General features: G+C 34.4%; 1 protein-coding gene across 1 annotated transcript in view; it reads left to right on the forward strand.

Moving 5' to 3' along the window:
• Nucleotides 1-18,247, forward strand: part of LOC113513838 (uncharacterized) — a 40,449-nt gene that overhangs the window by 16,270 nt on the left and 5,932 nt on the right. Inside the window, exons 2-8 of the mRNA XM_031909342.2 lie at nucleotides 7,060-7,368; nucleotides 10,823-11,058; nucleotides 12,030-12,227; nucleotides 12,734-12,851; nucleotides 13,963-14,073; nucleotides 14,579-14,732; nucleotides 17,621-17,833. Of these exons, the coding sequence (XP_031765202.2) occupies nucleotides 7,060-7,368; nucleotides 10,823-11,058; nucleotides 12,030-12,227; nucleotides 12,734-12,851; nucleotides 13,963-14,073; nucleotides 14,579-14,732; nucleotides 17,621-17,833 (1,339 nt within the window). The remainder of the gene's footprint in view (nucleotides 1-7,059; nucleotides 7,369-10,822; nucleotides 11,059-12,029; nucleotides 12,228-12,733; nucleotides 12,852-13,962; nucleotides 14,074-14,578; nucleotides 14,733-17,620; nucleotides 17,834-18,247) is intronic.

An 18,247-nucleotide genomic window follows, 5' to 3' on the forward strand; every position in this document is an offset into this window, starting at 1 on the left:
CAAATGTATTGCAGGGCGTCAATGGATGCAGGTCGTTGTATGACAGTTTGTGGGGGTTCTTTATGACAGACCTTTGTTTAGTAGTGGACAGATAATGGCTGAAATAAATAAAAAAAAAAATAAACAGCATAGTTCTAAACTAGCAGCTTTTCCTATACTATAGATAACCATCGAAAATTATTTGTAAATATGTCTACTTAATATTTTTTTTATACCTATGTATAACATATCCAGACCAATTCTAACAGATATGCGTACAAATATTTGTATTGCGCGGAGATCAAACCCGCGACATTAAAACATGAGACAGTGTGTTGAATCATTATGCCAGGGGGAAGGAATTGTTAGTAATGCCGGTTTCCAGTCTCATTGCTAGCAATATACCCTGTCAGGTCGACCTTCACGCGGTTCCTTTGGAAACCATCCTGCTGTATTCAAGATGTATTCATCACGTTGGGCTAACTGACCTGGTTTTTCATTGTCTACCTATCATCCTTCACTGGTGCACCGCCAGCGTATACCGCTAGCGCAGGCGGGGTCTCTACTCCATTATCATCCATTAAAAAAAGACTATGCTACCATTTCATACTAATTGATTACTATGGCTTCGCCCGCATAAATCTGTGCTCTCATCTTGACATAGGTAATATATTTGTACCTTAGATTATATAAGTAAAGCCTCGAGTTACAAAAACGGGTCGACTTTTCGTCAGCTAATTGTCAAATTAGCTGACTCGTTTTTATTTAGTGTAACAGGTACAGGCATAATACAGATGTTAATGAACAGAATAATAATAATTAAAATTAAAAAATAATAGAATATAATACCCTTATTTATAAAAACTGAAATCTTCTTCGAAACTATTTTAACAATAACACTGTTTTGGCACTTTTTAAAATTTAATTTATTTAATTAATTTTAAATATAATTTAATTTTGCATGAAATAAAGAGAGACAAATCAGTTCAATTATTAAAATAGTAACATAATAATAACATAATTTTCTATTTTATGCGCATGTCTTCAAGAAGCACTTCATTCTAACTTGTTGCTTTCGTAAAACTGGCTTAGTATTTTAATTTAATTTATATTTGTAAATCACCGTGTCTTGGTAATCTCATATGGACTCCCGCGATACAGGTTCGCCTAATGCGCGGTCCAATGTACTCGCTGTTGTAAATTTCTCGTATTTAATAAATAAATAAATAAAATAAATTATGTGGCGCATGATTTTTTAAAAATAAGCGACTCAGTTTCGTCTTCGAGAAAGAAATTAATCACGCAGACCATAGACAAATTGCCAAAATCTGCAAACAAAGAAGCCATTTAGTAGTCTTTCGAAAAAAATTGTACAATGTAATTAATAGTTGTAATGTCTTAACATAATTGTTACTACAATTAAGATATATATTTTGTCTAAAATTGGAATGGAAGTCTCGTTTAATTTTTTTTTTATTTCAATTAATTTAGACAAGTTATATGTAATTAACTTATATTATATACTATTTCTTACCTTCCTAAAGAGGTTTGACGTCAGGCAGGCGGCCGGTCGTAAAACTATAAGCCAAATCCTTAAGTAACATGGATAAAAATATATTACGCCGACCCCAAATAATAAAGGGTAGGAAGATAATGGTGATATACTATTTCTTAACCGCGACTTCGTTCGCATGGATGAGATATTCACCGGGATCACTGTAGTCTATGGACGCCTGCAACACCAGTGGTGTCACATGCGCATTGCCTACTCTGAAGAAACCTTAATATACCCTTTTCGGAAAATCCCATACTGTAAGTCTTTAGGAAAAACATTGGCAATAATTCTACCTAAGAAATATATATAAATACTAAAGGGCTGCGACCCTTTAACACACGTTATTATATTAACCTATTTAGGAGCCCAGTTCTAAAACCATAATTACTGTACCCTTACAAAACTATAATATTAATATTAGTTAAGAAACTACAGTATGTTTTTTACGAATAAATCTCATTTTAATATTTGTAGAAATTTGAAAATAAATATTTGATCCTACCATAATCCAACACGTAATCGTACTGTTTTGTTTCGATTACTGTAATTTTGTCACCAAGTATTTATGTTTCTAAAATAACAGCTTCTATATGGTATGATCATATAGTTCATTACCTGTAATTAGCGCATTTATAGAATTACGGCCTTAGCCTTTCGGAACTACCTTGGAATTTAATCAATCTCTGATCGATTGACATTTATTGTGAACCAGGTTCATATGTGAGGATGCTGAGATACGGCTAATTAATTTCTAAATTAAAAATTTCAATCGACTTCTAAAACGTGAAAGTACTCGTTTAAGATGGCCAATTTTGTTTGTACATACCAATGTTACATCTATGTAAATATGGACGTCTACAATATGAGAATAAAAGATGTCATAGATAGATACTGATTATTGTCCCCTCCACAAGATTAATATCCTCGGTTGCATCTACCAGAAATTTTAGAGACTACATTACTCTGTATCATCTTTTGAAGGAAACAATAAAGAGTTTTTATTCATTCATACATTTTTCTATTGATAGTATCAAAATAACAGATTTTTTATGAGTAAAAATGGTATGGTAATCCCGCCTGCGCTAACGGGATTCGCTGGCGGGGCACCAGTGAAGGGTGATCGATGAGAATGAAAGCAGGCCAGTTAGCCCATCATGATGAATCCATCAGGAATTAACCATGATAGTTTCCAGGGGGAACTGCGAGGGGGTCGACCTGGTTGGGTATATTGCTAGCAATGGGATTCTCAGTCTCCATTACTAACAATCCCTTTCCCCCCATATAACAGATTACACTATCACTATTTCTCGTGAAAAGAGGGAGAAATAGATTTGTTAGTAATAGGTCTGTCAGTAGGATAGGTAGCAGTTTATCCCATCAAATCGGTCTCTACGTGGTTCACTCTGGAAACTACCGTGGTTAATTCTCGTTGAATACGTCATAAGGGGGCAACTGGCCTGCTTTCATCCTCATCTATCATCTCTCATTGGTGCCCTTTGGTATTACGTTTCTAGGCCGCTTTGTTATACAAGAAAGCTTCTAACTACTTGTTCTAGTTTATAGACCGATGGCTTTTATAAAGTAATAAATAAAAACAATATTTTTAAACGATTTGTTTAGGCTATAGCTTAGGTTATATAGATAGAGCGTCTCCATACAAATGTTTCCCCAAAAACAGGTGAACTTTTCTTAATCCATGTGTGCGTAAATCGGGTTACTAGCATATATAATTTATACTAAGTATGTGAGAGAGTTATTATAGTTAGAGTTATATATTATGAATTAGTATAATTTGAAAGAATGAGATAAACAATGCATAGTGGTTCTTAATGATGTTTATCTTTACTTTGATTTATGATGAGTATGAACATAAAATATGTTTTCTTTTTTAAATTGTTGAAAACGGTCGCCATTTTGATTAATACAATTGTATATTAATTTATAAGCATTTTATACATATGTATATTATATCAGAAAAAATAGTTCCAAATTTATAATAAAAAAAATTATCCAATTACTTACAATACTGAAAAAGCGTGTAGGTACTGTTTTGATTTAAAATAAATAGCCAAACGTCAAATTAGCTAATTAAATATTGAAACATTTTGATACTTGATGCTATATCTATATAATCTAAGACTACAGGATTCGATCTCGGGTTCTGCAGATCGCAGGTAAGTGTCATCTGACTGAGTTACCTACCGGACTAAGATTGATTTATATACCCTTGACAGTTACCTTACCACCATCGAATTTTTTAATAAAGAGAATTTTTCTGTTTAAACAATATCGTTACCACTAAATCACCGCACAACAATGGACGCCTAGTTTTACCCTCTATCAATCTTCTAAATAAACTAGCTATTAGGTAATCGTATTGTACTGTCACTCCCATCCTTGGACATTGAACAATGGCGCGGAAATATACAACTGGACGATATAGATGGCCTTCTTTTGTTGGCGAGCCGATGACATATTATATAGTAAACTCGCATTGGAACACAGAAAGGGCGTTACTTTAAAACCAGGGACGGTATGTAGAGGTCACTTGTATGCTATTGTTTTATGGGATTTGTATTTCAATTAACATTAATTAAAATCGGCTCCAATAAATATTGTTTAAAAAAAATAAATATTAGTTTTATGAAATTATTATAAATGGATATTCTTAAAAATCAGCGAGAGTGTAATGTACAAAGAAAACTTATATCTATATAAATAGATTTACGTTTGTTTGTAGCTATTGCAAAACTATAGCACTTGATTTACTGAACTCCTAATAAGTAACTCTATGTAGAACGTATGTTATTCATGCGTTTAAATAAATGCAATTTATCTCTCTTCAGTTGATCCTTTCATGTTATATTTAATATAATAATCAAAGCTTTCCACTAAATACTTGATTCTCCACAGTAGTAAAAAAAAAAAAAATCATAAGAGATTTCGCGCCAAACACAAATTTTAAATTCAGATTTTTTTTTTTTTTACAATACAGGGGGCAAACAGCATTTTTGATGGTAAGTGACTACCGCCGCCCATGATCACCCACAACACCAATTGCAGGTGTGCTATAATAACACAAGATCAAGATTCTTTCTGTATAAAAAAATATTTATTAGGAACCAGTACTTGTTATTCCATTTAAATATCTTATATTCCGTTGCATTTATCTCATTTGATAAAAATTTTATTGAGATGATTAAATTTTTTTTTTAAGTTAAACGTATCTATTTGTTTTTACTATTTGTCTTTGACATAAGTGTTTAGTGCTATAAATATAATATATGTGTAAAATGTGGCCAAAATAGATTTAAATTTAATGACTAAATGTATATAATACTACGTAAGATCGAGTTGGTACCTACAATGTAATAAATAAGTAACACTGATCTACCATTAACTATTGAAATAAGTATTACTCAACAGATAAATACTGTATTTGAAAACTGCATTAATAAACAATCAAATTATATTATCAATTAGCCGGACTTTTGTTATATATAGACCAAGAGATACGTTAAGAGATCATATAGTGACGTAACGATAATTTAAATCTTGTAGAAAACCGGTCGCGATACGCTCCTGTTAAGTCGACACGACCGTGTTATTCATTGTACGTACATACGGTTTGAAAAGTGGTTTACGTTTTGAATAATATTCGGTACTTACATCTCTATGAATCGTGACAGCGTAAGAATACAATGTGTCATCACTGCTTTCATGTTTAAGGTATAATTGACTAGGGGAACAAATCGCATTACACACCAGAACAAGAAAATATATATCAAGAACTTATTCCAAGCAGCCTGACCTAATAATAGCAATAACTATTTATTTACTTTGCATTTTACATTATATTACAATTTCAATTAGCTTTCGGGACTTTTAAATAAGACTCCTGTACCATTGGATTACGTCTCCGCGGGTCAGAATCTTAGCAGCTGCAAAGTGTTTTACACGTGCTTCGAAATATTTGCGAAAAAGATTGCTTGATAGATAAAGTACTCCTATGAGGAAGCTATGTCTAAGGTAGTCTAGGGTTGAAATATTATGTTAATTATATCTTACATAATATACTTTATAAGTTTAGGTCTTTATTCATGAGAGTCTTGAATCTCTTTTCCTGCAGAATGGCTAATGGAGTCAAGATGATATTTTTTTCTTCATTAAATTAATTTACTTGAAGTTTCATTCTCAGCACATGGGAATGAAATAGCACTTATTTGAAACGCCTTCTTGGATGCCAACCTGACATTTTAAGAGATTAGATAGATAGATAGATACTCTTTATTGTTTCCTCCAAAAGATTACAATAGTAAACTAAAGTTAGAGTCTAAAGTTAATGCTGTTATTGAAATACTAGGAAAAAAATTAACAGATACATATTATGTATATATATATATATATATATTAAAGTGATCGTATAGTAAATAGTTATCTTCTTATTTCTGACTTCTAAAGATAAATCAGATATAAGATTATTATATTGTAACATACCAGTAAATTAGGGCCTCGACAAAAGGAATATACAACTATTCATTTACAACTACAAAAATTAAAAGAAACTGTTAAAAATGGCGCCAAATGTTATTTTTATTTCAAGTGTTGCACCGGGCATATATAATATTTGACACCTTAAGAAATTGATATAGCGGGAACTAAAACAACTTGATATTTAGAACGCGCCTGTACAGCCGTCAGGCGCACCCTTGTTACGCAAGATTTCACCGTCGAAGGATTTATTCACACGACAGTAGTGGCGAACCGCGGCGTCGCTTGCATGGACGTTTTCAATGTCAACAGCTAGTGAATTCAGTTAAAATAGGTCACTTAGTAAATTGTTGTTTTGAAAAAAGTTCTGATAAACTCACACTCACTGTAGGTCGACATTTACTAGTTCGATTCAACGAAACTTATTGAAAACGTAAACAAATGAATAATAAGAGCATGGACAGTTTGCTGATATCTTACATTAATTAGTACAAATTAAAAGTCAATTAATTAATTAAATGCTTTGATATGTGATAATTTGAATATAATTTTAATTAAAGTACTTTAACTTCAAAAAGTAAGAGGTTACTCCTTATATTCTACGTAGATAATACACATCTAGATGAAGCCACAAGTGTCAAAAACATCCAAAAAAGATCAACCAATTTAAAAATTGACGCATCGTTTTTTTTTATTAAGTGTTCAAAGGTTAATCCTCCTAATAGAGTCTGAAAGCATAAAAAGTGCGTCGTTTTGAAAACTAGTCTGTATTATTGATATGTATAATGCGTAAAGAGACAAGACTTTTCAAAATTTATTATTTGGATGTATGGTAGGTATGTATATCAATTACTCAATGATAGAAAGACATTTGTAGGTTCATTTTTGTGTTTTGTTCTTAATAAATAAATGTCAATGTCTATAGGCGACGGTTACCACTTTCCATCAGGTGGGCCGTCAGCTTGTTTTCCATTGTAAGTTGCATAAAAAATAATTATACAGCATATTCTCATTTCAATTTTTATCTTTTACAGGATCTCCGTAAGCTCCTCAAGTCCAAACATGTTCAAGGTCTTGAGATATACGATGCGCACCGTTTCCTCAACAAGACCAAAGTCCTGGAGGCGGTGGAAGCGGCCAGGTCTACCATCAGTTCGTCTGGTGGGGGCCCACTGTTTTTGGCATTACCAGCTCATCCTGAACTCTTGGCGAAGTATTACGATCTTAGAGTTTTGGTGAAGAAAGTGGACTTGGTGATGGTTCAAACTCATGCTTTGGGGTTGGTGAAGAAGATGACATATCATCCGAGTAGGCTGAGTGGAATGTGGGATATGATGAACACGGTAAGTGTAAGAGAGAATTTCAAATGTCCTTTAGAATTTAAACCTTTTTAAATAATCCCTAAACGAAAAAGATTTTCGTCTTTTTTTTTGTAGCTTTGTTGTGCGATTTTCTCATTAGGCTGATTCGATTTTAATAATTCTTTTTGCAATATTTAGCAAAGAGATACTGTGTACATAAATTAACTGCTTCAGTACCTCTGCCCCATTTGTGGCCCTAATATAAGCAACACTGCTTGTATGGTTGCGTTTTAGTTTAAAGGGAATATGGCAGTTAAATTATTATTTAATTATTAATAATTTAATTATAGAAAAATTGTCATTTACAGTGTTGCCATTAAAATAAATATATAAAAATATTAGACAATATTATTACAATATGTGATTTATTGTATGATAAATAGTTCAATAAGAGTTATTAAAAAATAAGTAATTTCTGCTTATTTGTAAAGTCCCTAACTAACAACTTATCGTTTGGATACATATATTGTTCGAAAAGATCGTAAATTCGATAATAAGTGTTTGTTATTTGTGAAGTAATTGAGAAACCAAATCAAGATATTATATAACGTCGATTGTAACAGATACGGACAGACAGTTCATTATTATCAGAGATAAGACCGGTGTTGATTCTAATTAAGACAGACAACTGACTCAACATCGATTATGAATTGATTGTAAAAAATTAGATATACTTACAGACCTGAGTTTTTTACACTAGTTACAAGAATTAGTACGTAAGTATACTGATGACTGACTACCTGGTGAAAAGTGATGACCGACACTAGTAGGTGTAAACAACAGAATTACTATTATTATTAAACATTACAGAAATCGACCTTATAAATTTTATTAAGTAAAAAAAAATAGACCAGAGAGAGACTTTGTACAAAAGTCGATTGCTTGGGTACCTCTGTCCCATTCGTGTTTCAACCGTGAAGCAGTTGTGTTTGCATGACTGTGTTTTGGTTTGAAGGGGGGGATATGGCGTGAATTTACTGGGTACAGAGGAATAACACCTGAATCCTCAGGAATGGCAACACATGGGGCGTATCATGGGCGAAACAGTATACTCTGTTATGTCCATGGTACTGCTCATGTCTATATGCGACGGTTACCACTTTCCATCAGGTGGGCCGTCAGCTTGTTTGCCATTTAAGTTGTATAAAAAAAAGACTAATTGATTAATTATTAAAGTCAATTTCTTGATATTTTATGACATATATACATATTAATTATATATCATTGTCGTGTAATATAACTTTCTTTCTTTAGGCTTCTTTTTCTGATAAAAAAAAATATACTGCCATAGTCTATGGTACTGCCATTGTGACGATACGAAAATAACGAAAACTCATTTATTAAAACTCAGCAAGTCTGTAGGATACAAGCGTTGCACCAGAGATCCCGACATACACCTGAATTACAATTACCCTCCTATTTTGGAAGTTCAGTAAAAAGACAAGTTTTTTTTGTCGACTCCCGCCAGTTGGCAGTCTGCTTTCCTAATATAAACTTAATGTATTCAATGTATGTGACCTAATGAGTAACATCAAGACTGTTATAGTGATTAGGAATCACTCGTTCCATTCGAATCGTTTAGATTTATGTGCATCGTTTAAATTCTATTGAATTAAGGTACAGTTTCTAAAATCGTAAATTAAAAATTAAAAGTTTTTTTTTTAAATTATCGTTTGTATATTTTTTTATAATTATAAAATTAATACTTTAGTAAAAAAAAAGTAATATTGTAACCACCATGAGTTTAATTTGCAAATTTTGATAACAGTAGTAAATAATTTGTTTTTTTTTTTTGACTTACTGAGATCAGAGACATAGTCTCAGTGAGGTATGAATTAGGAAACACATAAAAATATCTAATAATTTGTTAGACTTTTTTAGATTTATTAATAATAAATTTATTTTCAACGGACATTAAAAAGAAGAAGGATCTAAATTTGGTCATTTTTTTAAGTTCTAAACCAATTTAAGGTTTCTTTTCATCTGAAAGGATATACTTACAGATTGGTCCCATAGCTATTTTATCAAAACCGGTTTCAATAGTTTGTTTTAAAATCAAAATTACCTGTTTTGTCACAATTGAAGTCAGTTTTTTGAAGGACACAATCTTTATTAAAGTTAAACTTTATTTTTAATGCTATTGAAGTATTTTGTCATATTTTTTTAAATTATTATTAAATTCTTCATTAATAAGCCTAATATTAAAAATAGTGTAAATAGGGATTTTAAAATTTTGGTACCTATTTATACTGAAATATTTTTAACCAATTCATATGACACGACAACTGTACTGGGATGAGTAATTAAAATTTATTATGGTGAAGGTGAGCAAGTAAATGCAAAAAATAGAATCGTCACTATTTTTGCTGTGCAATATTCACATTTGGGATAACGTCAATAAAGTACGATTTTCTGTACCCCAAGTTTAAGTTCGTTAGGTACATGTCTGTTGGTACAGTATAGATGAACTAGGCCACACATGCCAGGTGCATCCATACATCTATTAACTATTTTGATAGTTTAGCAATGGTTCTAATGAATTCCACAGTAGTAAATAAATTGGTATTTTTATTTTATTTTATTTATTTATTTACACTTTATTGCACCAAGTAAAAAGAGAAATAACAAATACAGTAAATATTAATGAGAAGTGATACAAAAAGCGGCCTTATCACTAAGCAATATTTTATGTTTATTATATTTTGTTTTTAATATTTTATGTTTATTTTAAAATTAATTGAAATATTGTTTTGTTCTACAAAAAATACAGCCTTCAATAGTGGCAAAACCAGTTATTTTGATTTAAAAATTACACTACTGTATCGATTTTGATAAAGTTTCTATGGGATAAAATGAGTCGGTTAGAAATCGTTTGAAAAATATACAACTTGTATAGTTTAATTTTTTTACAAAACTATTTCACAGTAATTTCCCATGAACATGTCTATACCTGTGTGGTCCCGGCATAGAATACGCCATCCCTTCTTATCCCGTGAGTCTTAAGAGACGACTAAGGATCTGAGTCGAGGGAAGAAGAATAGGCAGCAGCGTCCCTCTTAAAACATATCCAAAGCCTAACTGCGGTTGCCAATCCGCCTGCCAAGCGTAGAAACTACTGGCAACCCACCCCCCTCATCCAAGGGGGAGGCTTATGATGTTGATGTCTATTCTCATTATTCTGACGTCGTAAGGTTTATTTTATTTTTTCGGACAAAATAAGAATCATTATATTTTTTTTATATACAACTTAGAATGGCAAATAAGCTGACGGTCCACCTGATGGCAAGTGGTAACCGTCGCCTACAGACATGAGCAGTACCATGGACATAACAGAGTATACTGTTTCGCCCATAATAACGAAAATATGAAAGTAACTGAAATCAATAGAAATCCATTATTTTCAGTTGAATATAAATAAAAATACTTATATTTACAGGATTCTGTAGTGGACTTAGTGGTGGGTCTGGGAGTACCAGCGTCTAAGGTTGTCATCAGCTTACCAGCAACGGGACGCAAGTTTACTTTGCTCAATGAGACTCTTAGTACTCCAGGCAGCCCGACTGTGGAGGAAGAACCCAGGGAAATAGATCAAGCTGAAGTGTGTAGGCTACTACAGAAGGGAAGGTGGACCTTGGAGAGAGATCAGGATCTGTCAGCGCCGTACGCTTTCAAGTGAGTTTAGAAAAGGTCATTTAGTATACATTTGAACACCTATATTAAGGTAATTAAAACTCTCAACTTTCAGGATTAATATTCGAAATAAAAGGAGTTTGTATGGTGATTATTTGTCGATTAACAGATTATATAATTTTATATATATTATAGATTTAAATATTATATAATTTTTATACTAAAAACATATTGCTGCATAATAAAACTTCAATGAGGTTCTATTTCTGAAGTCCAACACATTAGATGTCTTCTGTGAATATGGTAGTTAATGGTCATAGGTATATCTGAATATATGGCTACCATAATTTTAACATAAGACGATGGTGATAATGAAGTGATAACCCCGCCTGCGTTATCAGTATACACCGACGAGGCTCCAGAGGAAGATGATAGGTGAGAATGAATGCAGGTCAGTTGGCCTAACATGATGAATTTGATAAGAATTAACCATGATGGTCTCCAGGTGGAACCGCGTGGAGGTCACTCTGGGAGGGTATATTGCTAGCAAGGGGCTATTAAACTTTGCCCCCGGGTACGTTATATTAGATTTTTTTTTTTTTTTTTTTTTTTTTTTTTTTTTTTTTTTTTTTTTTTTATAGAACTTAGTTATATTAGAATATATACAGATAGAGAATATGCGTTGCCAAGACTAGAACTTGCAAACACAAACACATACCCAAGCAATCGACAAGTCTCCCTCTTGAATATATACAGATAGAGAATAAAGTTAAAACTTAGCACATAGGACTCTTTATATACTAATTTACGCAGACAAAGCTGCGGGATATAAACAGTTATTAATAGTTTGAAAACATAATTGGGAACACACTCAGCTCGGATAGCAGAGAGATGTGGGTTAGAATCCCATCGGATCAAGTTGTTGGAACTTATTTTTTTTAACCTGTTTATAATTTAAAGGAAACATTATTATCGTAATTTTATAACATAACAAAATGTCCATCTATTTTAAGGAACACAACATGGATATCGTTCGAAGATTCATCTTCTGTAGACGTGAAAGGGAAGTACGCGCGAGTGCGCGGCCTGGCCGGGCTTGCGCTGCACGACGCTGACCGCGACGCGGAGACTCCATGCGGGGCAAGCTTGAAGGCTTCCCTGGCTAAAGTCCTCAATCAACAGAGCAGAGCACCCAGAGCTGCTGTACTCAGGTGCGTATCTTTTCAATACAATTGTGTCATATAATTTAATACATTCCATCAATTCTTTTAATACTTACTAAAGTGAAATAGTTATACCAAGAAAAAATAAACAACCCAACTTTTGCTTATTCTGTAGGCTTCATACATTCGGTTGGTATTAAATTTATTCATTAAATATATAAGTGCAATGTTTAAGAAAAAGATATATTTTGATTTTTAATTAATCTTTGTTTGGACAGGATTTTTTCACCCACTCGCGATATATTTCTTAATAAATTACCTTTGATATAAAATACTTTTTATTTATTAAACAGTTAGGTGATAGTCGTTTCGAATTGGGATTCTCTTCTATGTAAAACTATGTAGGACTAAAAGTATCACAGCCAGAACATGGAATCAATTAGATCAATTCAACCAAAGACTCGTCGAATAGCATTGTTTAGTTTTAATCATAGAGATTTCTATAGCCGAAATGTAGAGATGAAGATGAAGTAAACATTGCCATGTGACTCTAGGTCGTTGGAACATGAGATCCTGTCGGCGCCGGGCCGCGCGCTGGACGCATTGCAGGTCTCTCCCTACAGGATCACGCAGGTCGTCGACTCCGACGGTGTCATACACTCTATAAGAGAGGTAAGCCCACCAATAATGTAATAGTCGAAATAGTTTTTAAGTACATTTGCAGAGGTTTCCTGATGACTCTCTCTCTCTCTTTTCATTTAAGAGTTTCCTCTTATCGGTGCAACTAATTCATGCATCTTTTTCCAGTTCCATCCCAGGCTATATCCTTGACCTCCCTATACGACATTACACCTAGTGTTTTTTTTTATCTGTCCCATGTAGTTATTCCTTGGTCTTCCTTTTTTGTTCTCTATTTTTCCTTCTACTATGCTCTTTAAAAAATCGTCATGTCATATAAGATGGCCCAGTATTTTGCCTCTTCTATTTTCTATTGTTTTAATTAATGTTCGATTCTCATTCACTCTTTTCCTGATGACATGAAAAAAATATTTTTAACTAATTCAGAAGTTACAAACAGATTATTGCAAGCGATTGTTGTAAACCTCTTACGCTATTATGCTACTGGTGGGAAAGGGATTGTTAGTAATACACCCTATTAGGTCGACCTCCATGCGGTTTCCCCTGGAAACCATCGTAGTTAATTCTAGTGGAATTTGTCACGGTGGGCTAACTGGCCTGCTTTCATCGTCACCTATCATCCTTCACTGGTGCCCCACCAGCGTATACCACAACGTATACGCACAGGCGGAGTTACCATTCCATTATCACCCATTAAACAAAATAGGTATTATACTACTGCTGGATTCTAATATGCTCAGCGAAATATGGGTATTTTAAGTGTTACATTTCCTACAACGGCTATAGTCGACTAAAGCCACTGACCATCCCATCAGAGATTACAGTCTTGGGCATATTTTCTGTTTTTAGATTCAAAAGATATTATAAATAAGAATAATTAAAATCAATAAAGCTGTATATTGGTCTATTGACCGGAAATAATCAAATTAGGGTTATTTTTCTGTAGATCATAAGTCGCTTATTTATCCTCGCGCTTGTTTCCTCATAGATATTTATAAAAATATAAACATGAAGGGAACAATATTTTAATTTGCCAGGCTGTGGGTTTAGATTTACGTTGTTCTGACAATAACGGTATATATATGTACATGTTTCATCAGTCTAATCTACTAAAACTAATACATTGGCTTTTTATGTATTTCAGGATACCAGAACTGAGTTCTCCTGCTCTCGACAAGGATACTTCGTGCACCCGCGCTCGTGTGCAAGGTTCTACCGGTGTGTCAAGTTCGATCAGCTCTCGCCTGAATATACGGTAAGAAATGAGAATTGCCTTATTTTATTATATTGAAGGTTCGATTTAGAGTATCACAAGCCAATGAAATCACTGAAAAACTGTGAGTCGAGATCTTGCCACAATTATTTGCGTTTATAGTGCCTTTAAAAGAAAGCTAAACTTTTTTATTTTAGCCAGTTAATTTGATAGTAACTCTCTATTTAGTGACCTAATGATTGGAAAAGGTCACCGTCGCTTATGGACATGAATAGTACCACAAACTAATATCCTGCCTCTTAAACAGAAGGAAAGGACGGTTAGTAAGGGAAACTAAATGCTCCAATGATAGTTATATATAACTTCTTTTTGACAACCATCGTCCCCTATCATCTTATCCATCATCCCTCATCGGTGTCCCGCCAGAGATAGCACAAGCAATGTTATTATTCTATTACGATCCATTACAAAAACCCCTTAAACTGAAACATAGCAATATGAGCACAGTTGCATGGTGGTAGAAATGTAAAGTCTCCGTCTGGTGCAGGTGTTCGAGTTCGACTGCCCAGCAGGGCTGGCATTCGACGCCCGGTACGAGGTATGCGTGTGGCCTGGCAGCCTGCCCCACGCCGCCGCCTGCCCCGGCTCCGCCGAGATCGCGCCTGTACCACGCACCAGGTTCATCTGCCCTGATAAGGAAGGTACGACGGACTTTTTATTACAGCTATGAATACTATAAGTTTAGCAGAAAGGGATTGTTAATAATAAATAGGGGTCTTACAGCTTCATTGCAAGACTGGATAGTATTTTAATTAAATACGTTATTACCAGAGGGAGACTTTGTACAAAAGTCGATTGCTTGGGTACCTCTGTTCCATTCGTGTTTCAACCGTGAAGCAGTTGTATTTGCATGGCTGTGTTTCGGTTTGAAGTGTGAGATATGGCGTGAATTTACTGGGTACAGAGGAATAACACCTGAGTCCTCAGGAATGGCAACGCATGGGGGGTATCATGGGCGAAACAGTATACTCTGTTACGTCCATGGTACTGCTCATGTCTATAGGCGACGGTTACCACTTTCTATCAGGTGGGCCGTCAGCGTGTTTGCCATTCTAAGTTGTATAAAAAAAATTGAAATATAAATTTGGTATTTGTATTTGAATTATTTCCTAAAAATGTAATTAGTAATTCGTATTTCAAATACTGACGCTGTGGTATTTTGTAGATAGTATTTCTCACCTCATCATCTTTCTACCCTTATCCCAATTATTGTTTGAAGTCGGCGTTATATGTTCTTTTATGCATATTATAAAAAGATTTGGCTTGTAGTTTTACGACCGGCCGCATGACGTAAATCCCCTTTGGAAATGCATTTTTTTTTTTATTTTATTTTACTTATACAAAAATCCACTCTTAAAAAAAAAAAACTTACATGCTAAGTCTCTTATGAATACAGCCAATATCTGATTTTATTTATACAAACGAAAATTATGATTCCAAAGCGATATAGGCAATTTGTTGGTGGTTTCCGTATTTCTAATAGCTTCAAAATACATTTTAACGTAAATACATTTAGCGATTTTATCAATAAGTATATTCTTCAGAAAATAGCGTTTGATAGCTTTCGTTCATACAATTTAACACAAGTTTGAGCTCATCAGGACCTGTAGAAAGATTGTTGTCTTTAGCAGGTTTTATTCATTCGCCAACAAGAGCCTGTTGGTCTAACTATACATTTAAAAAAAAAACATGTTCATGAAAGAGAATTTATCTTTTCCTGATTAATAGGCTGTTCTGGATTAGTTCCATTTTATTTTGTATTTTATTGTATTTTGTAATTTAAATAAAAATAGCTAAAAAATGTATTTTGTATTTCAAATATATGACTTTAAAATATTTTTTATTCCTTATTTCAAATACGCATGAGTTAGTAAAGTACTTTGTAATTTGTATTTTGATTGAAACCAAGCATATATTTTGCCCAGCTCTGCTCCAGTGCTAGCAATATAGGGTATAGCTGATAGGGTATCAGGGTGACCTCCACAGTCCACATGTTGCCCCTGGAAGCCATTGTGGTTAAATAAAATTAAAGTAACCATAAGGTTTGTATTTAAACAGGTTATTTTAGTTTTCTTACTCATTGTAAAATGAAGACGCCTACTAAAATTCATTTAGCAAATCCTAAATAGTACGAATTCGTAAATAAATACCTAAAATGTACATCAAAGAGAAAAAAAAAATTAATGATGAAGAGTATATACGATGAAATTAATGTGTTACAATCTAATAGTACAATCCGATAGAATGGATTTTTTAATGGATGATAATAGAATGGTAACCCCGCCTGCACTAACGATATACACATTCGGGGCACCAGTGAGGGATGATAGGTGAGAATGAAAAGGCAGGTTATTTAGCCCATCGCAATGAATACACTTGGAATTCAACACGATAGTTTCCAGAGGAGACCACGTGGAGGTCGTCCTAAAAGCATTACTTACAATCCCTCCTTTCCATCTAATAGGATTAGGTAGTGTCATGCCATGATGTTGGTTTACGCTAAATTTCTAAACTGTACAACCAGTTTTAATGAAATTTTGTATGTCTGCATTGTTTGTTCCAATTTGAGAGACAGGATAGTTATTATCCCAATAAGGAAAAATGGTATTTGAAGATAAGGAGCAAAACAACGTTTGCCGGATTAGCTAGCAATATTATTAATATGAGAGAGTGTTTGTTTGTTACATCTTAGCATCGTAACAGGTGAAGCAATGGTCGTCATATGTATTTGAATAGGTAATATTAACTACGCATATGGGATGAATACGACACAGGCTATCCCGGTTAAACAACATATCCCGGATACCTGGGTGATGTCGCAGCTTTATTTTGTACAATTCAGAATGGGAAGCTAGCTGACGGCACTCTGATCGACAGTGGTAACATCGCCTGAATATAAACGGTACCATGGGCATAACAGAATATACTTTGCCGCTCACAATATCCTTCATGCGTTGCCAGTACTGAGGACAGTTGTCCTCAGGACTGGCAACGCATGAAGTTCATGCACCAGTTGTTAGGTAAAGACACTTTAAGAGAAAGAGACTTTACCAGAGGGAGAGAAAGAGAGAGAGAGAGAGAGAGAGAGAGAGAGAGAGAGAGAGAGAGAGAGAGAGAGAGAGAGAGAGAGAGAGAGAGAGAGAGAGAGAGAGAGAGAGAGAGAGAGAGAGAGAGAGAGAGAGAGAGAGAGAGAGAGAGAGAGAGAGAGAGAGAGAGAGAGAGTAAGTTTGTTGCCATATACCACGTTTTAAACCGAAACACAGCCATGCAAACACAATAGCTTTACAGCAGAAATACGAATGGGATAAAGGTATCGAAGCAGTCGACTTATGTGCAAAGTCACTCTCTGGTAAGATGGCTGGTGAAAGTATATATTTATAAACTTTCAACACGTTGCCTCCAGGCAGTATACTGAAGATACTTTAGGCTTTATCTCTGCGCAGACTATCTACCAGGTCTCAGGTTACCTGACAACCATGATGGAATGTACTATAACAGATGTATAATAAATGTTAATCATTTATGTCAGGTTATTACGCTGACCCTGAGAACTGCCGCTGGTTCTTCGCCTGCCTCGACCACGGGAAGGCGCCGCTGACAGCTTACGAGTTCCGTTGTCCGTTCGGTCTTGGCTTCGACGCCGAGAAACTCAAGTGCGACTGGCCGTGGCTGGTGCCTGCTTGCGGAAACATCGGCAGATATGAAGCTGAGGCATACGGCTTCTCGTCTGCCACGCTTACAGGTAAGGTTACAAATAAATATAGAATTCGATATTTTTGTATATAAATATAGCGTCACATTCTAGACAACTGACACACAATCGCAATTTTTATGTGAACACGTACTTCTACTTAATCGTATAATGCTGTGTAGCCCCGGCATAGAATGGGCCACCCCTTCCTTTGCCGTGGGTGTCGTAAGAGGCGACAAAGGAAACTTAATGGTTGAAGGAAATGGGGAACAGTGTCGCTCTTAAAACATCATAAAATCCTAACTGTGGTTGTCAACTTGTTTGCCGAGCGTGGAAACTACTGGCAATAAATTATTTTCTTTTTTAATAAATGATAATGAAATGGAAACCCCGCCTGCGCTTTTGGTATACATTGGCGGGGCACTAGTGGGGGATGATTGGAGGATGAATGGCAGGTCAGTTGGT

This window comes from Galleria mellonella, unplaced genomic scaffold (assembly GCF_026898425.1).
Source record: "Galleria mellonella isolate WM207_F2 unplaced genomic scaffold, CSIRO_AGI_GalMel_v1 utg116, whole genome shotgun sequence".
In the NCBI taxonomy this organism is placed as follows: Eukaryota; Metazoa; Arthropoda; class Insecta; order Lepidoptera; family Pyralidae; genus Galleria; species Galleria mellonella.